A 24374-nucleotide genomic window follows, 5' to 3' on the forward strand; every position below is an offset into this window, starting at 1 on the left:
GGACTTACATGCTCTGCCAAGTCTTGGGGTATCATGGGGGACACTACTGTTCCGGTATAGATACATGAGAAGTAGTTAAGCAGGAGTGGACAAGGAGCAGCAGTAAGGATGGGGGATGTCTTTAGGAAGGTAACTTGATGCTGGGACACTCCACCACCACCTCGCAAGGATAGCTTAACCAAGGCCCAGGCCCCAGTGTAACTTGGGAAGATCGTGTGCTTCTGGAACAGAAGGTAACCTAGTCTCTGGAGAATCCTCCAGGAGTGGCTCTGGTGAGGAGGACAGGACTACCCAGGCCTGGCCACTTGGGTCTTAGGGAGGAACAGTAGCCGAAGGTGAGGCAGACTTGACTCACACTAGATCATTGTGGCCAGAGTACTGAAACCGGGCTCTGGCTGGTCTTAAGTGAGAGGTCATCAGTGGCTAGTGCTGGAGATGCAAGACCAGCCAGCCCTCTGGGCCAGCTCTGTGGCTCTTGGACAGAGGTAGCACCTGTGGATCATGGATCCCCACTTCTGAAATGGCAACCGTTGAAGAAAACCCTCACAAGGGTGTAGGCTGGGTTGTCTAGGAGGGCCCCAGATGTGAGGCAGCAATAACCAGAAGCTCCCCCAGGCTTGCCCAGTAGCAGATTCTAGACCCTAGGAAGGCTGGTTTCACCTCAGAGCCAAACTTCTCCCACCTTTCCATACATACAACAGTACCCTATAAAGCACCTATGCACAACCCTGTACCGCCAGCCTTGCTGGGTCTATCTCTGGCAAGGAAAGGGACCGCTCACCAGCCTTCTATCAGCCATGGAGGCTCGGCAGTCTGAACTTCCGGACCTGGCCATTTCTGGTTCATTATCCGGTAAAGCAGTGGTTCTCAGCCTTCCTGATGCTAGACCCTTTAATACAGTTCCTCATGCTGTGGTGATCTCCCAACCCCAAGATTATTTTTGTTGCTACTTCATAACTGTAATTTTGCTACTGTTATGAGCCATAATATAAATATCTGATGAGACCCCGTCAAAGGGTTGACTGCCCGAAGGGTTTGTGACCCACAGGTTGAGACCACTGCTGTAGAGCCTTGAATCACCTAGGATTTCCTGCCTTCCCTTCTTACAGTACTGTTCATCAAAGGGTGGGGTGATGTGATGGCAGGTCTGGCTCTGAGCCAGAGCAGGATATGGCAGGGAGGCCTTTGGAGGTTGATGTTCCACCCATGGGGTCAAAATTGACTGGGAGGTCAATGTTGTCTACCGTCTGACCTAGGCTCGACCTTCATGGGATCAGAGCTGAAGACTCCCCTGGACCTAGGTCCTTGTCTAGTGGTCTTCCTGGAGATCACCACAGCAGGCAGGGCTGGCCCTGATGCTGTTTGAGGCCCTACTACAGGGGCCTATTAGTCCAAGCAGCGTTGACTGATCCACAAAGCCCATCTGGCCCCTGAAGCTATATGCATGGGAGGTGTCTGAGTTAGGGGTTCTATGGCTGTGATGAAGCACCCCCCCAAAGCAACTTGGGGAGAAAAGGGTTTATTTGGCTTCTATGAGGGAAGCTAAGGCAGAAATTTAAGCAGAGCAGGAATTGGAGGCAGGAGCTAAGGCCATGGAGGGGTGCTGCTTACTGGCTTGCTCCTTATGGCTTAGCCTGCTTTCTTATGAAACCCAGGACCACCAGCCCAGAGGTGTCACCATCCACAATGGCCTTCCCTCACCAATCACTTAAAATGCCCTGTAGGCTTGCCTGCAGCACGACCTTATGGAGGCTCTCTCCTCTCAAATAACTAGCCTGGGTCAAGTTGGAATAGAACTAGCCAGCACAGGAGGCTCTCCACAGTGACCTTTGCCCAAGAAACATGGGGCAGAGATGAGTTTGATTAGCAGCCTGGGCTTAGACATCCAGGCAACCATGGAAATGGTTCCAGACCCCTGCCCACCAGAGGGTGAGGCCATGCCAGCTGTCCCTTCCCCCAGAAACCTTTGTCCCCACAGTAGCTTCCAGATTGAGGCAGCCATTCTGGGGAGTGCAGGGATGCCTTCTCCCAGGCTGAAGCTCCGCAGCCTGTGGGACCGAGCCAGTCAGGACATGGCCAGGCCCCTGGCTTTGGGTGGCAGAAGCTGGTCCTGCAGTATGACAATGCAGTCTGGGTCCTTACCCCTTGGTCTGCAGAGCCCTGGCTTATCACAGCCTCTTCTTAAATCCTAGGTGTCTGGTGGCCTGACATGCACCGGCTGGCTGACCGTATCCACCTGGAGGAACTGACACGGATTGGCCTCCTGCGTGGCAGTGTGGATGCCATGCTCCAGGTCCACCTGGGAGCAGTATTCATGCCACATGGGCTCGGCCACTTCCTTGGCCTAGATGTGCACGATGTGGGAGGCTACCCTGAGGTCAGTGTGCACGCTGCTCTCCCTCAGCCTGGCCAGTACTGGGGTAGAGTGAGGGGCTTTTTGGCGGGGCGGGGAGTGTTTCTGGAGATGTAGTGAAAACAGGAGGGATGGGTCTTCCTATGATGTACAAAGGAATTGGGGTCCTGGACACAGCAGGGTAGGTCAATGAGTGATCTTCCCCAGTGGCTGCACAGACCTCAAGACACATGCGGTGTATCTGTGCAAAGGTTCCCCAAAAGATATGGAACTAAAGCCAGGTTTCACAGACAGAGTTAACACTAAACTACCCATGTCCTTCATTCAAGCTTACTTCAGCCCTTAGCTCAGTAGCAAACCCCCTTCCAGCTCCCTACAGACTAGCTCACCCACCCTCGGCCTCCCAGGCCACTGGCAGGAGAGGAAGGCTTGAAGGGCATCTTCGGACAGGGCTCCCTCTCCTCTTACTGCCAGCTCTCCAAGGACCACCCAGTGGGTGCCTGCGGGCTCCTGGGAAGCCCTACTGGGCAGGTGGCTACAACCCCTCAGGGCCTGTTCCTGCTGCCCAGTCTGGCCTGGTGCCCACCGTGCAGGGGGCGGATTGTGCAACTGGTGCACACCCTGGGACCCACCAGCCAGTTAGCCAAGACTAGACCCAGCCTCTTGGCTGTGGGGTATTTTGAAAGCACTAAGAATGATTTGGGGGAGGGGAGGATTGCTCAAGAGAAGCATTATTATTCAATTATTTTTTTTCTCAAGTGTAAACAGTTAAATTTGGAGAAACAAAATCAGTTTTAATTTCCTAATTTCTGTCCATCCTATTGTGTGCAGGGAGCCAAAAGCAGGCCCTTCCAGACATTGTTAGTTGAGGTTCGTTATTCATTAGTCGCCAAAGTTCTTTTTTCCACCAAAGAAAATTGGCAGCAAACTGTTTTCATCTTTTCCAGTAAGCAGCCCTTTGTGCTCGGTCTATTCTTCTGACAGATAAACACTGTGGAAAAAATATGGCTTTTCCTATAAAAGTCATTTGTTTTATTTCAGGCCTACAGACACATCTGGGTCTCTTCTCAGAGTCCAGTACAAGTTGAGGCCTCACTGAACCCTCTGCCCAGGCAGAGCAGCAGGCATGGACACCCCTAGCATAGCTGGCATCCCCATCCCTTGGCTGCAGGTCACTTGGACTAGCTCACCATGCTCTGCTAAGCTATGTCTATTGGAGACCATCCTGTGGCCCCCAACCTAGCAGACCCTAGGAGCAGCTGCTCTGCAGAAATGCTGGCTCAGACAGGTATATCCTCGCTACAGATCCTTCAGTCTCCTCTAATCCCCACTGGAGTGGTAGTCTGAAACGATCATGAGTGGCAGGAAGCTGTACCCCTACACATCCATAGCGTAGGATGGACTGAATGGACCTACTGGGTGTAAGCTCGGTGGCAGAACACTCGCCAGGCATGCTCAAGTCTCTGAACTCCAGTGCCACACACACAAAAGACAAACCCAAGAGACGTGACCTGATCAGGCCTTGGTCCGCCATAGGCGTTCACAGCCGTGGTTAGAGAAGGAACACGCACTTAGGATGCAGCAGAAGGTTCAGGCTTTCAGTAGCAACTAAACAATTCTGGAGCAAAAGCCTGGCACAGATACGAAGCAGGCTCCTGCCCTTGACAGAAGTGCCTCTCACCTAAACAAAGGCCACAAGTCCTTTCTTCCACCAAAGAAAAGTGCTCCTCCCCACAGCCTCCACGCCTGCTGATGCAGAGGCAAGTGTTGCAAGGCTGACGATAGCCAGCCACAGTTCTTCCAGAACATGACCTACAAGACGCATGGCCCTTTGTGCCTCATCACCACCTTCATCCGGCCTGCTCACACCAGGTCACAGTGGCTGTCCCTACCCTCACAGAATCCCAGTCACAGCCCTTCTTGCTGTGCCCAGCCTTGGAGGCTGAGCCAGCCTGTTTCTGGTTACCTTACGTGAACCACTAATTGAAGTCTGATGTTCTTGGCCCCCAAACAGTCAGAAATGACAGCTCCGTCTCCAGCAGCTGGGTGTCCTTGGAGGAGCCACAAGTGGGGCAGGCAAACTCAGATCCTGACCAGAACGCTTAGTTTGCTGCCCACTTGCTCAGAGGCCCTGGCCTATGCCCCGGGGAGTTGGAGGAGCAGGGCAGTCAGAGCCTCAGCAAACAGCAGTCATCACTAGCACCCTCAATGGCACAGCACTATTTCCTAGGGCCCAGGTGTAGGCTAGACACAGGCAGGTACTTACATGCCAGTGCACTGGTAACAGTTCCATCTTGATGACAGCACCTGTCCCTTCCTCTATTGAAAAGGACTTGGCCTAGAGGAGCCAGGACCAGTCCAGTTTCTACTTGAGTTGCCTGGAAGAAAAGACCAGGAAGGCCCTGCAGGCCATTCAACCCCTAAGAGCTTTTTTGGCTTTCCTGGTTGGCTTCTGACCTGCAGAAAGGCCTGAGTGAGGGCAGCCAAACACCCAGCCAGCCCCATGGGGCTACCTGACAGCTTGGCCTGCATGTGTGCATTATCAATGTCCTGAAGGCAGACCTGAGGGTAACCAGGGTCAAAATGTCCTGAATAAGGTGTGTGCAGAGAGGGCAGAGGGTTTCTGTGGTTAGACTGAGTCTGGTCAGGGGAGAAAACCCAGGGGGCTGGAGCCAATCCTGTCTGATTGCCTCTCAATGCTGGCACATCCCAATCAGCCTTGGAATGTTCAGTTGGGTTCCCCCACCTTTTCTCGCTCCACAGGGTGTAGAGCGCATTGATGAGCCTGGCTTGCGGAGCCTGCGCACAGCAAGGCATCTGGAGCCAGGCATGGTGCTGACCGTGGAGCCAGGAATCTACTTTATCGACCACCTCTTGGACCAGGCCCTGGCAGACCCAGCCCAAGCCTGCTTCTTTAACCATGAGGTCCTGCAGCGCTTCCGCAACTTTGGTGGGGTGAGTACCTGGGGGCCCCACATTCTTATTCCCAGAATGTCCACTACCCCACTGGTCCTCCAGGGAAAGGTGGAAGGACAGCTGGCTGTGTTTAAAGCCTGGCCACACCCTGCTGTCAACAGACAGATGCCTTGCCTCTCAACAGGAAGAGATTCTTCAAAATGCCCCCCAGTTCCAGAGGCTCCATGTGCGCAAACAGTACAAACAGAGGGCCATAAAGGAGCCTCCCTGTCTTCCCCAGAGACTTTGAGACCAGTCTGTCTCATCAGAAAGACTAGTCCTATCCCTCAGCCAGCTTCTCCCAGGTGGAGCAGGTTGGCACTGCTAATGTGACAAATTAAGCCAGCGTGGTCGTAATGGCATCCTGTCTGTATGGCACAGGTCCGTATCGAGGAGGACGTTGTAGTGACTAACAGTGGCATGGAGCTGCTGACCTGTGTACCGCGGACCGTGGAAGAAATTGAAGCATGCATGGCGGGCTGTGACAAGGCCTTTACGCCCTCCTCTGGCACAAAGTAGAGCCAGCTGGGCACTGGTCTTGTGACCCTTCTGTGACATCAGCCTGCCCACGGCACCCCAACAGCAAGAGGCAATGCTCAGCAACAAATCTTGGAGCTCACGCTTGATCCAAAATTATCACTGTCATTTCCAAGGGAGGACAGCATTTTATTAATCTGCAAGATCACACCCCTAACCTTGACTTTGCTTAAATGACTGACTCTGAGTGCTGATTGAAAAAAAAAATCCTATTCTAAAGTCGCAACTCAATTTTCTTGCTGCCATTTCTATCCATGTGCTCAGGAAAGATGCTCTTGTTGCTCTTCTCAAAAAAATAATCAATATGCAGAATGGAATTTGCAATAAAAGCTTTTCTAAATTCTAAATACCCAGATTCCTCTTTACTCCTTCATAAAAGAGCATGAGAGCCGTGGCCCGAGATGATGGCTCACCAAGTATCAGCTTTAACAAGAATCTGTCTTGTCAGCACAGGCCTGTGCCCTAGACTTCTGCCTCGGACTGGCCTGGGAGAACCGGGGAAGTCCTTTACCAGGAGCTTTCATTGCGCTCCAAAGTTACTGCAACACTGTCACCTGCTGCCAGGATTCCCAAGCAGACACCAGAACCACTAAGGATTTGGTAAGAGGTTCTGGGCCCCGATTTCATTTTTATACTAGCAAAAATAGAGCATGTCAACCAGCAGCACTGCCCAATACAGCAGGGTGACAAAGGAGGGCCTGCTACCCAATCAACATGTCTGTTGCACCCCAAATCGTTGACGCAATTCCATCCCAAGGCTGTAAGCCATACAGGGCCCAGCTGGGTCCATGGTGGACCACATGTCCTCCTCTCTGCTTGACAATGTGTCTCATAGTCCTAGGGACCTGCCCCACCCCCAGAGCTGCCTTCTAAAACTGACAGTTCCAGGATACAAGTGAGAAAGGTTCCCCAGGGTGTGGCTCAGTGGGGTTCCCTTCCCAGTCCTACCATACCTGTGATCCCAGGACAGAGGCTGGAGGCAGATGATCCGTGGATTGAAGATGAATCTGGGATGTGAGACCCTATCTCAAAGCAAAGGCAGGTCAATCTCTGTTGAGTTCCAGCACAGCTAGGTCTACATAAAGATCTTGACTCCAAAATAAAAAAATTAAAAAAATAAAAGAAATGGAACTGTAACGGACAAAAAAAAAGGTCAAAGCTAGAGACTTTAAGCAGTTACCGAGGGTTTATATTCACTAGAAATTGGCTTCTTCCTATGGCAATTACATAAAAGTGCTTACAGTGTGGCCACAAGAAAAACAAATGCCGATTTCAGGCCCAAAGCACTATTTATCTCATTTACTTTTTAGGTTTACAACACCCGATCTTAGGGGTTTTGCTGGTCCAGATGGCCCACCAGAGACATGGCAGTCTGAGTAAACATGGGCTCACTTTATCCCATGTTCCTGAAGCTGTATCCATCTCCTCCAACTTCTGCAGAAATGTGTGTAGCTTCAAAAGTGGATTAGAAACCCTTCCAGAAAGTTCTACAATGCTAAAGCCTTCCTCCCACACACTCTGGAAGGGCCCAGTATTAACTGAGCATCTACTCCATGAGATGTGAGCACACTCCATGTGCTCAGACCTAGTCTCCTTGAAGCTTTACGTTAACAGTCTGACATCAGTACTGCCTGACAATGAGACAAGCCGTGAAGGAAAATGACAGGACTGGCCTTGTACAGAGGCCTTGCAAGACTAATCCAAGAAAGGTCTAAAGTGAAAGCAAGAGATGCTGCATTCCAAGGAGAAAGAGCTGCAATAGGGAGCAGGGAGAACGGCAAGGATGATGGCGCCGCATACCCAGACTGGGGAGCCTATGACACTGCCATACAGGAAGAACCGAGAGCATCAGTCCATGCAGGAGAGGGTGCCGGCTCTGAGCTGGACAGGCTTGAGGCAGGCCAGTCCAGGGGTACACGAGGTCCAACTTGACCTTGGTGCCGCAGAAAGGCACCTGACAGCGGCTTCAAAGGGAAGCCTAAGAGTTGGGGACTGGCTGTGGCAAAAAACAATCTAGAGGTAGGCCTTTTTTTTAGTGCACAAGATACAGTAATGAATCCTTCACACATGTACAGGCACTCCGAGAACTGGTCATTCTAGGTGTTTTTATTAAGACCTGGTTTCGTCACAAAGTCTAAAATTTTCTAATACAAGTTATTAGAAATAGAGCAGGAGATTATAGCTTAGTTGGTAGAGTACTCACCTAGCATAAAAAAAAGTCCCAAGTTCAAGCCCCAGCATCACACAAAACCAGATGTAGTGGTACACACCTGCACTTGAGAGGCAGAGGTGGAAGGTTAGAAGTTCAAAGTCATACTTGGCAGCATATCAAGTTGAAGGCCAGGCTTGGCTACATGAGAACATCTCACTAAAACTAAAAACAAAAAAATCACAACTAATTCATTTAAAGTTGGATAGAAATGATTACTGTGCTACATTTTTTTTTTTTTTTTCTGAGACAGGGTGTCTCTGTGTAGCCCTGGCTGTCCTGGAACTTGCTCTGTAGACGAGGCAGGTCTTGAACTCAAAGATAATCCCCATGCCTCTGCCTCCCAAGTGCTAACTAAAGGCATGCGCCACCACTGACCAGTTTTGTTTAAAAAAGCAAGGTCTCAACAATACTCACACTAGCCTAAAATACGAAATCCTTCTTCTGCATAATGCTGGGATTATAAATGTGTTCCACCACTCAGCCACACAATTTTCATGATCATGCAACAGTCAGAAACTTACATCCCCAAACACGAAAAGACTCAAAGAACCAGAGGAAAGCATCTAATTGTTTTCCTTGAAACACACAATTTAAACTGGTTTCATGGACCCACGATTATTTCTGAAATCAGCTAATTCACTCCCATCCCTAGGCACCATGTAGGTAGATGGTGCTGTTAGGAACAGGTCTCAGATGGAAACCATAGGCAGGAACCAGCAGGAGACAGCCCCTTTCATCATGTCCCCTACTCCAGGATGCAGTTTTAAGTTAGACCAAACAACTGAAGATGCATTCCAAGTTTAGAGAAAACTACTTCACTGTCTACTCAGGGAAATCCAAACTTGTACAAAAGCACCCTCCTGACCACGTCCCCCAGCCCAGCCCAGGACAGCAGCAGGAGGTACCTTGCAGGCTCTTTGGGGCCAATTACAAGTGAACTTCTTGCTCACCTCCAAGATAAAGAAACCCACAAAGAAATCCAGTCATTGTTCCAAAGGTGTTTTATTTTTAAATTCATTGAAGAAATAAAATTATATTTAAAAAAATAGAGTAATCTCACAAACTGAAAGCCAGGAACAAAAAGAACAAGTTAGTATTTTTCCTGAGAGGCAGATCTGATTAGCTGTATGGAATCTTACCTAGCCTGTCAAATACACAGGTATCGTTCCTATTTCTAAGGCATCAGAAGCACTCTAGGTGCTACAAGGGTTGTTCAGGCACGAAGCTTCAGCCCAGGGGGCAGGAGCGGCTAAGAAATATCAAAAGCTGCTGCAGTTCCTTTCTTATCAAACTGTACATGTTTCTACTTCCATAGATTGAGAACTACAGAAAATGAGTGGACTCATGACCTGGACTTCAAATCCCGGGTCACATTTTAATATAATCCTTATGAAGATTCCAAGGTCACCTGTCACAAAGGGCCAGGACAGAAGGGAAGCTCTGATCCCTCCCTCTGCAGCCACCCCAGGGGACACAGGTGTGGCTAATGCACAAGGCAGATCACTCTAAAGGTTCCCCAGTAACACGCTATCTCCAAAGTCCTAAACTTACCCACTCCCCAAACCTAGTTCCCTTCCATTTTACACTGAGAACTCCATCAAGCTGAACATCATCTCCACTTTAGTAAGAAAGTCCAAAGCCAGCTAATAACATTTGTGTTCTATGTGGAACTGCTTGCTTGTGCTAACCATCTGATTTACAAAGGTTAAGAGCATTTAGTTAGAACTGATTTGTATCTTCTGATTAGAAATATTGAGCACTGCCTTCCCTATGGCTTACATCCTCGCACCAGTAACCACAAATTCCATGAAAACATCCATTTGTGAAAGCTGGTGTTTGAAAGTAGGAGTTTCCAATGTCTGCGTACCTACTGTAGGTACTTACATGTTCAACCAGGACCTAACTATCTCCCATTAAGTTCACTACATAGTATCAATCAGGTGGTAAAGATTAGGATTGTACGGGTGCATCCTTGTTAGTTATACAAAACATCTATCAATCTTTGTAAGTGATGGCTATTACAACCAAGGTAAACTGGTGCTGGACCCTAACTTTTAAGAACCCCTCTCATTTCTTGGTTCCCTAAGAACAGTGTCAACTCCTGTCTTCAGCACAGTGGCCCTAAAAGGCTTTGCTGAGCTGCAGGACACCAACAGCTTCTGCACAGAAGAATCCGTACTCTTCTGCCACACTCAGGGAGCAACCTGAGTTATACTGGGGCGCAGTAACCGAGTCTTAGTAGGAAACCAGGCCAGAAATGACCATGTTCAAGCAAGATTCCCAGCAACACAAACTGTGATCATGCAAGACTCATGTTTTCGGCACCCTCTCAGGAACCAACAAACTTTAGCTGGAACTGTGCAAAAACTGTGAGTTACCAAGACAATCTACACTACAGCGCTGACAAAGCGGACCCTAGAGACACCCTAGCGGCTCTGCAGTTCACAACAGAGTCAATATCCTGAGTTTTATCAGCTTTTTCTCTCTAAAATAATTTATACAGAACATAAAAGCATACTAATGGATAAACGGGCAATGAAACATCAAGTCTGGAAGAACACCCCACTAAACTAGAAAAGAAATTCCTCAAAAAAGTATAAAAAGATTTAGTAAATAAATTAAAGATTGAAACCTTGTACTTTCAAGTTTTCTTTGACTATTCTTTTGAGAGATGTCATCAAGTTGACACATTTTTCTAATAATCATTTAGTTGAGATCAAATGCCAAAACGTGCCTCTTCACACAAGCACACACAAAAAACTATGCCTTTAAAAATCATGGCCCCGTTGGGAGTTATTCTGAACACGGGAGAAACCAAATCAATTGGTATTCTTTTCTTTTGTTGTTTTTGAGACAGGGTTTCTCTGTGTAGCCCTGGCTGTCCTGAGCTCACTCGGTAGAGCAGGCAGATCTTACAGAGATCCATCTGCCTCTGTCTTCCTAGTGCTGGGACTAAAGGTGTGTGCCACCATGCCCAGCATAAATTAGTATTCTAAATCATGGTCTGTATCATCAAGCCAAGGTGTTTCGCTTACTAACTTGGCTGTCAGAAAATGGGTTTCCCCCACTAAAATAAACGCTACCTTGATCAGCATCCACAGAAACTAAACTGTCAGTACACAGTAGATACTGTTTTTTAGGACACAAGATAATGCTAATCCAATAAACCAAAGGACCCCAAAACTCAATCCCACTCTCTCTATGCCCTTTAAAACACACAAAGGGCAGGGAGCACTTCTTTCATTCCTAAATGCAATTTGTATTTTGACATGACCTGAATGGGGTTTCTTTACTTTGCCTGAAGTCATTTTTAAAAAATATATACTTGTTGAGATAAACAATGCCAATTATGGTAACACAAGTTTATACTAGCTGTAAAACAGGGCCAAATTATTATGATTGGTTTCTGAAGCCCTAGAATTTACAATACACAATTTAAACTAAAATCACAAATCGATAAACACAGATGGAATCCAGCTTTTCTTAATCCACGGTATTGTCTCATTAAAACCCAAAACCTTCTATATGCCCCTCCACTTTCCCATTCCTAAAAAAAGATGCATTTCTGGGGAAGTCAGGATTTATTAAGAATATTAAGGTCCAGGAATTTTGTTTTAACCATAAACCCTAAGTCTTCTTTTAGTGCTTCAAAAATCCATTATCATTTACGACCAGATAAATTACATGGCTAATCAACTGTTCAGTGCTGAGCCTAGAAAATAACCTCCAATGGAACAAGACCAAGCTCAGCCATTGAACCAGGCGGTACAGGATGGTCACACCTCTCATGTTCAAGCCACAAAGCTGTGGTGCCTGGAAGGAGATCTACTGCCCTGTGTCATCAGAATTTGTCGTCGTAGTTTCAGTGCTGATGGGCTGCACGTTGTCAGCGAGGTTGTGTGCATGCTCCAGAAACAAATCTTTCAGTACACTTAATTCCTTTGTCAGCAACTTAATTTTGGCTTCCAACCGTTCATTCTCTTCTTTGAGCTGGTTCACTCTTTGCAGTGTATCTTGAGCTTTCTGTTTGCTTTTTAACCGGCTCTTCTTCACAGCCATATTGTTCCGCTCTCTGCGCTGGCGATATTCATCACTATTTCGATCCATGGGTGAGCTCTTTTTGCTTTGCTTGCTTGGAGGCACAGCTTTACCTCCTCCCCCAGGCCCAGCGGGCACCAGCTGAGGAACCTGCTGTAAGCCACTGGCATGTGCCTGAGTATGAATGACACTTATTCCGTTCACTCCTGGAGTAGTGGCTGGCTGCGACAGCTTGCTCATTTGGGCGTGTTCCTTTGCCAACACAGAACAGGCAGAAACCAAAGCAATGTGATCAGCAGAGGCCACACTCAACTGCCAAAAATCTTCACATGTACCTAGTTAGAAAATAAGTTGCATTAAAATATTTGAAATGACAGGATCAAGTAAGACTAAACCTGATGGACCTATTGCAGGCAACCATTATTTGGTTTTTCTGACACAACTGCCAACTATTGCAGTGCTTCCAAATTTCAAAGATAAGTTGGCTCAGAAACACCATAAGCTGAAGGCCAGCCCCACCTGTGCATAGCTGTGATTATCAATAAGGGGAGGGAAAAAAACAAAAGCATAGCACAAATTAGGTAGCACATGTGAGCTAACAGCACTTGGACAATCTGAGCTATCTGGATGGAGTGAGCACGGAAAAGCAAGTTCAATATTGTAAAAGGGACACCTGCAATGAGAGGCGGGCGTTTCAAGTCAGGTCACAACACTCAGTGTGCAGAACCCAGTGTGCGGCTATGATGGCAGCACATCCCTTACTCAATATTCCCAGGGTGACTTCTTCACATTATGGACTATTTTTTTAAGGCAAGGTATTTTGAGTTGGTTAGCTGATTTGCCTTTTTACATTTTTAGTAACCTTATATGATAGTTTACTGAAATTTACTCAATTGGGTTCTTGTATTTGGGAACACAGACATCCAATAAAGTACCCCCATTCCAGCCTGCATCTGTTTTTATTCTTGACAGAATCGCCTAGTCCAGCAGTTCTCAACATACAGGTTGCAATTCCTTCTGCAAACTTTTATCTCCAAAAAATATTTACATTATAAATCATAACAGTAGCAAAGTTACAGTTATGAAGTAACAACAAAAATGTTATGGTTGGGGGTCACCACAACATAACGAACTGTATTAAAGGGTCACAGCATCAGGAAGGTTGAGAACCACTGGCCTAAACATACTGATGAAGAAACAATGTTCTAACGATACAGTCAAGGAAGGTAAGGTACTGGAACCCAGGCAGGACCAAGGACAAATGCAGCCAGTGTTAGGACCCACTTCTCCCTCAGGGAGCTCAGCAGACATTGAAACACTTCTGTGGAGAAACTACTGAGAGCTGGCTAGCTGTGGCTGTAACTAACCCCTCTGGTCACCCGTGAACTGTGGAGTGTGAAAGCACACCCCACCGACCCCGGCCTTAGAGGACAGGTCACTACAAACTGAACAGCTGAGTCAGCTGTGTCCGCCCTGGAGGACAGGTCACTACAAACTGAACAGCTGAGTCAGCTGTGTCCACTAGGAGACACGGCACCCTTACAAATGCATGCCCGGCTCTCTTTTTCCAGAACTGCTAAAACAACATCAATGGACAAAGCTGGGGAAGTTCACTAGAGTTAGGAAAATGCCCCAATGAGTACACCCAGTGTAAACACCAGTCCAGTCAGTAAACATCATCAGCTTCACCCAAACTTTGGTCAAGCCTTCCTTCAAGCATGCTTATTAAGCTGGCCTTTTATTATTTATTACTATTAGTCTTTGCCTTTAAATGTCCATATATCATTACTTTGAATTGTTTTTAAAAAGCCACTTGGCCAGCCCTGAGCTAGTGGGTCATCTGTTCTTACTCCAGCACTAAAGCAAGACAGAAAGCTTCCTTCCAAGCCATGATGGATATGGACTCCAAGTTACGCTCAGTAACAGACATTTCACAATTTCCCTTAAAAAATGATTATGTGGCCTAATTTTTCTCCCACTTAAAAGGTGGTTGTTCAAAATACAGAAAGTAAACAAATTAATTAAAAAATAAGAAGTGGGTATTAAGCCACCCTAGCTGCCATGGAACACTGTTGCTTATCAAGCTGGTATAATGTTTAATCCAACTTTAAAGACTTGTATGATTTAATGCCTCTCCTGGGATTCTATTTCTTATATTCTTCTTCAGAACCAATCTCTAAAGTCAATCTGTCCTAGCTCAAAAACAGCCAACAATCCAAAGAAGTGCAACTAGACACCAGATCAAATCTTTCCTTGGCTCTGGCTCCCTCATTTTTACCCCGGACATACCCCTTCCCTCCTGTAAGCGTTAACTGACCATCCATACAAGAGGGGTGGAAATGGTACAATGCCCAATGAACAAAATACCATGAACTCCAGTCACTAACAATTTACTCACAACAGGCTTCAAATTCAGTGATATCCTGCCTATTTCTGAACCAAAATACAAGAATGGGGAAGGGTTCTAAACAATCTTACTAAGGTGCTAACCAGAACAAAAGGAGAGGTTGTGAGTGCACCTTTGGGCTAGAAAAACAAGAATATTGTTTATTGAAGTGCACCTTTGGGCTAGAAAAACAAGAATATTGTTTATTGAAGTGCACCTTTGGGCTAGAAAAACAAGAATATTGTTTATTGAATGTACAAAGTTGCAAGAAAAAGGGAGTGGAAATAAAAAGTAACTCATGATTGTCAAAAAAAATAAAAAAGTAGGCTGGACAAAGTGGTGCATGCCTTTAATGCCAGCTTGGGAGGTGGAGTCAAGCGGATCTTTGTGAGCTTTGATGTTAATGTGCTCTGCTGGTCTGCGAAGCAAGTTCCAAGACAGCCAGGGCTATGTAGAGAGATCCTTTCTTTATTTAAAAAAAAAAAAAAAAAAAAAAAAAGGTCAGGCAGTGGTGGCACATGCCTTTAATCCCAGCACTGAGAAAGCAGAGGCAGACAGATCTCTGTGAGTCAAAGTCAGCCTGGTCTACAGAGAAAGTTCCGGGACAGCCCTACACAGAGAAACCCTGTCTTGGAAAAAAATAAAAACAAAAAACAAACAAATCTTCAACCAGTAGATAAGCCAAAAAAGTAACTCTTAAAATGAAGAGTAGACAGAGGATTAAGGAGTAACTAACTTTTTTTGTTTTTCGAGACAAGGTTGCTCTGTAGCTTTGGAGCCTGTCCTGGAACTAGCTCTTGTAAACCAGGCTGGCCTCGAACTCACAGAGATCTGCCTGTCTCTACCTCTCGAATGCTGGGATCAAAGGCGTGCGCCACCACCGCCCGACCAAGTACCTAATTTACCAGGCTTCTAACAGATCACAAATGTCTGCACTGAACAGACACTTGTTATGTATGCTTTTGTTCCTTTCACAAACATTTACTGAGCGCTACAGCAAAGCAGTCTGACATTAGGCATCTCGATATTTAACCCTAACTCGGAGTCTGGCTCCTGAATGGACTAGTCTATTCCAAAGTTCAGTCCACAGGAAGCTGGGTGGTGCCTCCTTCCTTGTACTTGTCAATCACCCAAGAAGCAATAGGAAAGCTGAGGAACAATAGACCTCAAAGTGGTCTCTGGACCGAACACCAGCAAGTCTTACAAGTGCCAATTCTCAGGCTGCCAGACCAAGGAAGGAGTATTCTTTCAGGGGTGCTCCCAACATGATTTTGGTGGCACTGACAAAGGAGAACTATGGCTACGTATAAACAATGAATCTTAAGAATGTGGGGCTAAATGAAATGAGTTAACAGTTCTTTTTCAAATGCAAATTTAATTCAAGTAATGTTCTTTCAAAAGAATAAAACAATGAAGCACTAAAATGCTAGAATAGTAAAATAAAATAAGATTTTTCTCAGTTTTTACTTGGAACAATAAACCTGTACAGAATTTTCCTAGCTTGTCTTTTTTTTTCATAAATTTGGATAGAATCACATATTTCCCCCATTAGCCTCTCAAAATAAAATTTTTTACTCAATTTCCTTAATGAAGGTTGAGTCTTCAAATTTACAAACAAAAATATGTCATCACATCTATTGTCCCTCTTAATGCCACAGGAATTACCTCAGGCTGACATCATCTCTCAGGGGCCCTAATCTCAGGTGTAGTAGCCTGAGCTCCCCAAGCACTCACTATCTAGACTACCTAGGGCAGTGGTTCTCACCCTTCCTACTGCTGCGACCCTTTAATACAGGTCCTCATGGTGTGCTGACTCCAACCTAAGATTATCTTTGTAGCCAATTCATAACTGTAATTTTGCTACTGTTATGAATCGTAATATAAATATCTGTGTTTTCCAATCTTAGATGACCCCTGTGAAAGTTTTGGTTGTTCGACCCCCAAAAGGCTTGTGACCCACAGGCTGAGTTGCTGATGTAGGGCAATCTTCTACTCAAACCTAATTATGTCACATCTTGCTCCTGAAAATCTGTGACTTCAAAGTTCATGTCCTAGCCCTCTACAGTTCCTGCTTCCTTACGCCCAACTCAAGACCACTACACTACCAAGTGTCTTCCAAGTGGTCTGTCTTCTCTGTGCTTTCTGTCCTTATTGCTCCCCCAGTTTCTTTGGCAACTCCAGCTTCACTGTGTCTCCATGGAGACTGTTGGAGGCAGGGTCCATGAAGGAGAGGACACTCCCTCAAAGAGTCCTGTGAAGTGTTCCACTGGAGGATGGGAAGAAAATACATGCTTGTTTGGGTACTATCCCTTAAACCTACTCACAGTATTATTTATCACATCCAAAACAAAAACCTTGTTTATAGATCCTGTTCAGGTCTCTCCCCTGCCTCCTTTCTTCTTTAATGGCAGCAGGGCAACAGGGTGGGTAGGGACCAATAATAGTGTTAAGAACCTATGCAACCACCCCACAGAGGGAAACCTAGAACTGCCATAGTAGCCACTACTGCGACTGAGTGAGGCAACTCTGGACCAGGTCCTGTGTCTCTTTCCCATGAGCTCAGGAGGGAATGTTCCCAGGGGCTTTTCCAGGGATCATTTACTTCACCAGGGATGAAAGCAGCTCTCCAAGATCACAGAGCCTGGCTGACAATCAGGACGTGCTTGGGAGAACTTATACTGGGGGAGGGGTGGTGTCTGTTCCCACTTATTTGTTTCTGATAGGTAATAAAAATAACTGAGCCAGTCAAGCATGGCCACCAGAGGCAGGAAACAGCTCCACAGCATCCTGTCATTATTTAGCTTTTCAGAAACAGGGAAATAACCCCAGGGGTTACTTATCAAAAATACTACTCAAGTGGCAACAGCTGAACAGACCTTAGAGACGCCTAGGAGTGTGGCTCAGTGGTGGAGGGGCTTGCCCCGCCATGCAATCAACTCTTCTATGTAGAATTCCTCAGTCAATTTCCTCTGTGAAGACAGGTCTGCATTCAAATAAGGATTCAAGTGGGTGGAAACTCGGAGACACAACCCCCAGCTGTTGTGCAACCCACAAAGGTTAAAACCTTTCTAAAATTGACACATCTTATGATGCAGCTTACCGAAACAACACACACACACGCACACACACCAACTCAAACAAGAGCAAAACTAAACATGCCAACGTTCTTAGGACCAGACACCCAAGCGCACTCGGAGAAACAGACCATCCTTCCCCTCACACATGCACGCCGACCTCTCCACCTGGATACCTCCACTGGCTCTCTTCCCGCGTTCCCTCCAGCAGTGCTAAGGAAAGACTTCATGGCTCGACCTTCTGCTTCTAGTGAACTGGTGGTCGATGGGCGATCTAGGATACCCTCCCCCTCCCAGTGGACTGCAGGACACGCGACCGTCTCCAGAACCAAAGCCAAACACCCCTCTTACAACGTTATGTGTTTAGAAATCGAGTGTTTTCCCTAGGTGGCCACTAGATTATTAACTCCAATAGGACCCGGGCCCTCCCCACGCCCGAGATGTTTGGGAAGCGACAGGAAAGAGTCCTAGGTGGCTCCAAAGTAAAATTCGGTCCACCTTCTATTCTAGGAACACCCTCCATCCCCAGGGGCCAATGCGCGCCGGGCTTGTCACGCTGCACGTCGCAGGGGGCCGGGTTCTGGAGGGGCCACCTGGTCCTCCATCCCTTCCCCGACTGGGGTGAGGGGCGCCCAGGAAAGGGGGGAGCGTGGGGGTCGGCGCCGTACGAGGCGGCGCTGGGCCGCGGCCAGAGATGAGCTCAGCCCCGCCGGGTGTTGCCCGCAGGTTGCATCAGACGCCGCTCCGGGCCCCCGCCCGCGCCACCAGCCGCCAGGGGCCTTCCGGGCCAGCCTGCCGATTCGGGCAGGGCTGGGTCTCGTCGGGCCGGGCCGCCGCCTACGCAAGCGGCGGGCTCCACCGCGGCCTCCTCCCCAGACCCCTCCGAGCGAGAGCCCGCGGCCTCCTTACCTGCACCTCCGGCCGGCCCGCCCGCCCCCAGGCGGCCTCCACTCCGAGCGGCCCCGCGCGGCGCGGCCCGACCCGACCCAGGCCTCGCAGCCCGCGAGACGGCGAGGAGGAGCGACGGTTACGAAACCGGCAGCCTCCGCCCGTTCCGCCACCGCGGCCACCACCGGCTTTCCCCCTCCTCGGCGGGTCCGCGCGCTACCGCCGCCGCCGTGGCCAATAGAAGCGCGAGTCTGAGGGCGACGCGCTCGCCCCGCGAGACGGGCAGCGCCACCAGCCAATCACAGGCCGTGTGACGGCGGGAGGCGGGCGCGCGGCGGGGCGGGACCGGCGGGCGTGGTGGGCGTGGCGGCACCGGCGGTGGCTGGAGGCGCGCTCGGTGGTTCCCCCTTGGGCTGCTGGCGCTGGCGGGCGGCGGCCCCGAGCTGTGGGAGTGACCCGCGGAGAGGAAAGTTCTGTCGGTGTTGGAGGCTTGAGAAGACGGTCACCTTGTGAGGCTACCTGCCTTTGGGAAACGACATTTCCTAAGGTGGTTAGGCCTTAGGGCCCCGAGAGTTTGGGAAACTTTATTTTGACAAAAGCAAGTTATTCGGTCCGAAGTAGGGTTGGTACACTTGTCACACTTGAGAACTGCGGACTGTGGCTCCCTGTCAAATCATGATTTCCAAAGTGTGCTCGCCTCCGTAAGGACGGGTGATGGACATGACATGGTCTCTTAAAAGTCACTAGCAGTCCTGGTTCTCCCGAACACTTCACGGGAGGATCAGAAAGCATTTTTGAAAAACAGGAAGCAGCGCGCTGGGTGGAGGACAGAGCCCTCCTGATAGGTTTGATTGCTTCCTCTTTAGCAATGCTTAGCGTTCAAAACTCCCAGGCTTTCAAAGAGGAAACGTTTCTTCATCGCCAAGGCCAGAAGAGCAGCACTCCACGGAAGACTGTTTCGAGGAATCCCTGGGAGATGAGAATACCTGCGGGGGGGGGGGGGGGGGAGAAAAGAGCCACCACACAGTGAACCCTGATAACCCCGTGCCCACTTGGGAAACTAAGAATGTCATCAAAATCAGTATGTCTCTTTAGGCTCGGATCTCTGTGTTGTGAGCCGACCTTTCTTCAAGACTGTCAAAGTTGGACTATGCTCTCTGTTCCTCGCAAAATCATGATTTTTATCTCTAATATTGTCTAGTCATGTAAAAACTGTATAGAAAATAAAAACAGAAAAAAATTTAAAAAAAACAGCCTTGCATGTCATATGTATATTGAGTTAGCCTCTGGTTTGCCAGCCTCTCTGCTAACTGCGCTCTATGTTGTGTCTAGACAAGCCTTCCACACCCAGCCGTCAGGCAAAGTCCGGGAGTCTTGAGATTTCCTCCTTAGCTGGTTACTGGTAGTGCTTTTCCTGTTTACAAACATGTATTTGGTGCCAACTATGTGCTAAGGTGTGGACTAAGAGTTGGGAGTCAGCAATAAAGAAGACAAACTCACAGTCCCTGCCCACATGGAGCTTACTGTGAACACAAGAGAGACATGACTCAAGCCCCATTTTCATAGACGCTCAAGGAAAAAAGTCCAAGATGCTGGGAGAGATTGTAAAATGGGGAACAGACCTGACCTGATGGGTAAGATGAGGAGGGTTGGCTTGGGTGCCGCTAATGAGATAGGTCACCAGTCCCAGGCAGTGTCTGCCTAGAGGCCCTGTGATGGGAGGAGCTTAACGTCAAAGTGGCTGAGGCAAGAAGCCCCAGTGGAGACTGATGGGGTAAGGCCGACCATGTGACTCCAATAAAGGTTTTGATAAGGGGGTGCTTGAACCCAGGGTGTCCATACAGGGTAAGCCCGCTCCCATTGATCCAGACCCCAGGCAAGGGGTACTGTTGTTTACCCTCAGGAAGTGGAAACACTCAACGTAAGAAAATGAGAGCCTGAGGAAGAATCTGCTTCCAGGTTGTAGAAATCTAGGCCGCTTTCTTACAAGTCACAAAGAAAGACACAGTGAAGGAAAAATGTCCTGTGCCTCATGAATATGTCTTAGAAAGCCAAAGATGCTGTAATGCAGCAGGATATTAAAATACCCTTTCAAAGGACGTGAGAAGTAGGGCATCCTGCTGGTTGAATAATCCAGCCACTTGACAGCTACTCTGACTAATCCCGTGTTGCCTAAACCGCTGTGGTCCAGTGTAACTGGAATATTTGTTTACACTGTGGGTCTCTGCCTAAGGCGCCTTCTGGATGGTTTAATAAAGAGCTAACTGGCCAATAGCTAGGCAGGAGAGAATAGGTGGGACATACAAGGAGAGAGAGAGAGAGAGAGAGAGAGAGAGAGAGAGAGAGAGAGAGAGAGAGAGAGAGAGACTGGGAGGAGGAATCTAGGTGGAATTTTGCCAGTGGACCAGAGCAAGTCGAATGTACTGGACTAAGAAGAGGTAACCAAGCCATGTGGCAGAATGTAGATTTGAAAAATATGGGTTAATTATAAGAGCTAGTTAGGGGAAAGCCTAAGCTAAGGCCAAGCTTTTATAACTAATATGTCGTCTCCGGGTCATTATTTGCGGGCTGGCGGTCCAAAGACCGCCGGACCGACAAGAAGCTTGCTACAGTACAGTCAGAATGTTCCTGCACAGCTTCAACTCTTACACAGAGTGTGACCTTAGGCAAATTAGTTAACCTCTGCATCATCTGGAAGTGGGAGAATGTTCCTGCACAGCTTCAACTCTTTCACAAAACTGTGACCTTAGGCAAATTAGTTAACCTCCACACAGTCTGGAAGTGGGGGTTGTAGTTGGGGTTTTCTTTGGGCCACCAACCAGCTCCCAAATAAAAACACAGAGATTTATTATTTGTTGTGAATGTTTGGCCTTAGCTTAGACTTGTCCCACTAGCTTATTTATTTATTTATTTATTTATTTATTTTGGTTTTTTTCAAGACAAGGTTTCTCTGTAGCTTTGGAGTCTGTCCTGGAACTAGCTCTTGTAGCCCAGGCTGGCCTTGAACTCCGAGATCCACCTGCCTCTGCCTCCCGAGTGCACCACCGCCTAGCTCCCCACTTGCTCTTTTAATTTAGTTTAACCTGTTTCTATTCCTCTACGTTTTGCCTTGGGCTTTTTACCTTACATTCTGTGCGTCCTGTTCTCCTGTTTCCTCAGTGTCTGGCTTTCTGGCCCCTGGTGTCTGCCTGTCCTCCCCTTTCTCCTCACGCCTAAATTCCTCTCTTTCCTTACTCTCTCTGCCTGCAAGTTCCACCTATACCTCCTCCTTTCCTATTGGCTATTCAGCTTTTTATTAACCCAATCAGGTGCCTCAGGCAGGCAAGGTAAAACAGCAACACATCTTTGCATAGTTAAACAAATATTCCAAAACAAGGCATGAAAACAGTGTTAGTGTGAGGATTGAAAGAATTCATGTTAGGCCTCTGCCTCCTACATGGCAGGGACTATTAATATTGACTAGGATTAATGCGGTGCAAATAATGAACAAGTATGTTCATAGAAGTAGATGAGACTGAAACACACTTCAGAATTAAATCAGAACAATGTCTGCATTGCTCTAATGACTCAATCACTCAAATGCAGATAATATTGAAAGTGTTGATATTAATGTGCCCATTAGATTATTTTTCTAATAGTAAATTTAATTACCTCATCTTCATTTATTTCCATGAAAAAAGGATGGGGGAAAAATTAGAAATCCATTTTTTTCTTTTAGATATATTTTTTAAGTTAGATATGTGTATATATCTGCATGTTTGCACACCTGAGCATGTAGCGCGCCATGGCATCGCCATGTTCTCGGTCTGGCACTAAGCCCGTTGCCGCCATTTGCTAGTTGTCCCTAGTTAGTAAACAACTTCTGCGCACGCTCGCCTCTGGCCCAAGAGTGGTTTGAATCCACCTATCAATTGCTCACACGTCTTGCTCATACGATCGCATCAGTGTGGGCCGAGCCAATCAAGCAATGACACATCATAGGCGGACCAGGCGCTGTATATATTCCCCGCGCGGTTGGGCTCGGGGTCTTTTTGCCTCCATCTTATCTTCAGTCTTCTGCACTCCAATAAAGTACATTCCAAGAAGAATCCTGTTGTGGTAGTCTTCTCTGCTGGCGGAGTTGCGTGCCACATGAGCGCAGTTCCCAAAGAGTCCAGAAGAGAGTGTTGGATTCATCTGGGGCTGAAATTACAGGTAATTATGACCCACACAACCTGGAGACCAGGAATTGAACTCTCCCAGACCACTACACATGCAGTAAGCACTCTAACCTCTGAGTCATCTCTCCAGCTCATGGTCTGTTTGTTTTTAAGTTGTATTTTTATCTATTGGTTTATTTATCATGTGTATGAGTGTTTTGCCTGCATGTATGTGCACCATGTGTGTGCAGTGCCTTCAGACACCAGGAGAGGGGGACATATCTCTTGGAACTGGAGTAACAGTTGTGATCTGCCATGTGGGTGCTAATCACTGAAACCTGGCCCTCTATAAGAGCAGTCAGTGCTCTCTGAGCCACCTCTTCATCTCAGTTTTTGGAATCCCAGCACTTGGGAGGCAGAGGCAGGTGAATCTCTGAGTTCTAAGCCTTCCTGGTCTACATTGTGAATTCCAGGACAGTCAAGGCTACACAGAGAACCCTGTCTCAGGAAAAAAAAAAAAAAAAAAAAAAGACTTGGCCTCACACTATAGCTCAGGCTGGTCTAGAGCTACTACTCCAAGCTGGCCTTGAACTCACGGGAATCTTCTTTCATTTTCTTGAGCTTTACACACCACAACCTGCTTGAAACCTCTTATCTGAAATCCAGATAAACTGAAGTTTCTTTTGCAAACTTAAGGAAAGTTTCTTAGAAAAATTAACACAGCAAATCACCCTGGCTGGTGGTCTGATCTGGACTGTGTCCTATCCTGAGAACTGAGAGACCAACCATCACAGACTGGAGTCTCTCATTTTCCTTGCTTTATTAGCACTTTCAGAGATTATTATACCGTATTGAGTAAGGATCCTTTGATTAGAAAGAACTTGACCGTTTGGGTTTTGTTTGTTAATTTTCTTTTTGTTTGAGGATTTAATTTTTGTTTTGAGTTTCTGTTTTGTTTTGCTTTGTTTTGTTTTGTTAGACTGAGTCTCACTATACAGCCCTGGATGGCCTGGAGACCAGGCTAGCCTCAAACTCAGAGACTTCACCTGCCTCTGCCTCCCATGCCCTGAAATTTTTATTTTGTTTTTACACAATCTTTCTTTCTTCCTTCCTTATTTTATTTTATTTTATTTCTCTGTAGTTTTGAAGCCTGCCCTGGAACTAGCTTTTGTAGACCAGGTTGGCCTTGAACTCACAAAGCACCACCTGCCTTTGCCATCCAAGCGCTGGGATTAAAGGAATGCTCCACCACCACCCAGCCACAATCTTTCTATTAGGCCTGTGTGGCCTCAAACTTGCAATCCTCCTGCCTCCACCTATTTAGTACTAGGATTATAAAATAGGGCATTAGGTGTGGCTTGGTGCTGCTCATCTTTAATCTTAGAACTCAGTAGGCAGATATAGGCCTTTGTAAGTTTGGGACCAGCTTGGTCTACACAGAGAGTTTCAGGTCAGCTGGGGCTACACAGGAAGACCCTGCCTAAGTGTATGTGTGTGTGTGAGTGTCACGAAAGATTTTCAGGTTCTCTTCATTAAATATCTTGATCATGTCAGAACCAAAACCAATCTGTCTCTCTCTCTCTCTCTCTCTCTCTCTCTCTCTCTCTCTCTCTCTCTCTCCTCTCTCTCCTTATATTTTTCTGCTTGCTCTTAAACTGGCCATGGGTAGCTTCTATGTAAGTTCTTGTTCTAAGAGTTTCAGGCAAGCTCTCTAGAACTGGCCTGGTTGGGTCAAGTGCTCCTCCATTAATGACTGAATGACCAGGGACAGGGCACAGTGCACTAACATGGA

General features: G+C 47.3%; 2 protein-coding genes across 3 annotated transcripts in view; one reads left to right on the forward strand and one right to left on the reverse strand.

Annotated features, from left to right (window-relative positions):
- The window catches only part of Pepd (peptidase D), a 135407-nt gene extending 129221 nt beyond the window's left edge, over positions 1-6186 (forward strand). The window contains exons 13-15 of the mRNA XM_057762671.1: positions 2193-2377; positions 5117-5308; positions 5690-6186. Of these exons, the coding sequence (XP_057618654.1) occupies positions 2193-2377; positions 5117-5308; positions 5690-5827 (515 nt within the window). The 3' untranslated portion in view covers positions 5828-6186. The remainder of the gene's footprint in view (positions 1-2192; positions 2378-5116; positions 5309-5689) is intronic.
- Positions 6187-10725: 4539 nt separating this feature from the next.
- Cebpg (CCAAT enhancer binding protein gamma) lies at positions 10726-18596 on the reverse strand. 2 transcript variants are annotated; one of them, XM_057762648.1, is made up of 3 exons: positions 18465-18480; positions 17358-17464; positions 10726-12430 (listed from the first exon to the last, which is right to left on the reverse strand). In XM_057762648.1, the coding sequence occupies exon 3, from the start codon at positions 12333-12335 to the stop codon at positions 11883-11885; it is 453 nt and encodes a 150-aa protein (XP_057618631.1). In that variant the 5' UTR covers positions 12336-12430; positions 17358-17464; positions 18465-18480; the 3' UTR covers positions 10726-11882. The 2 variants fall into 2 exon arrangements, with proteins under 2 accessions (XP_057618631.1, XP_057618630.1); XM_057762647.1 differs by lacking the exon at positions 17358-17464 and having other exon boundaries at positions 18465-18596.
- Positions 18597-24374: the final 5778 nt, after the last annotated feature.

The sequence above is a fragment of the Chionomys nivalis genome, chromosome 2 (assembly GCF_950005125.1).
Source record: "Chionomys nivalis chromosome 2, mChiNiv1.1, whole genome shotgun sequence".
Taxonomy (NCBI): Eukaryota; Metazoa; Chordata; class Mammalia; order Rodentia; family Cricetidae; genus Chionomys; species Chionomys nivalis.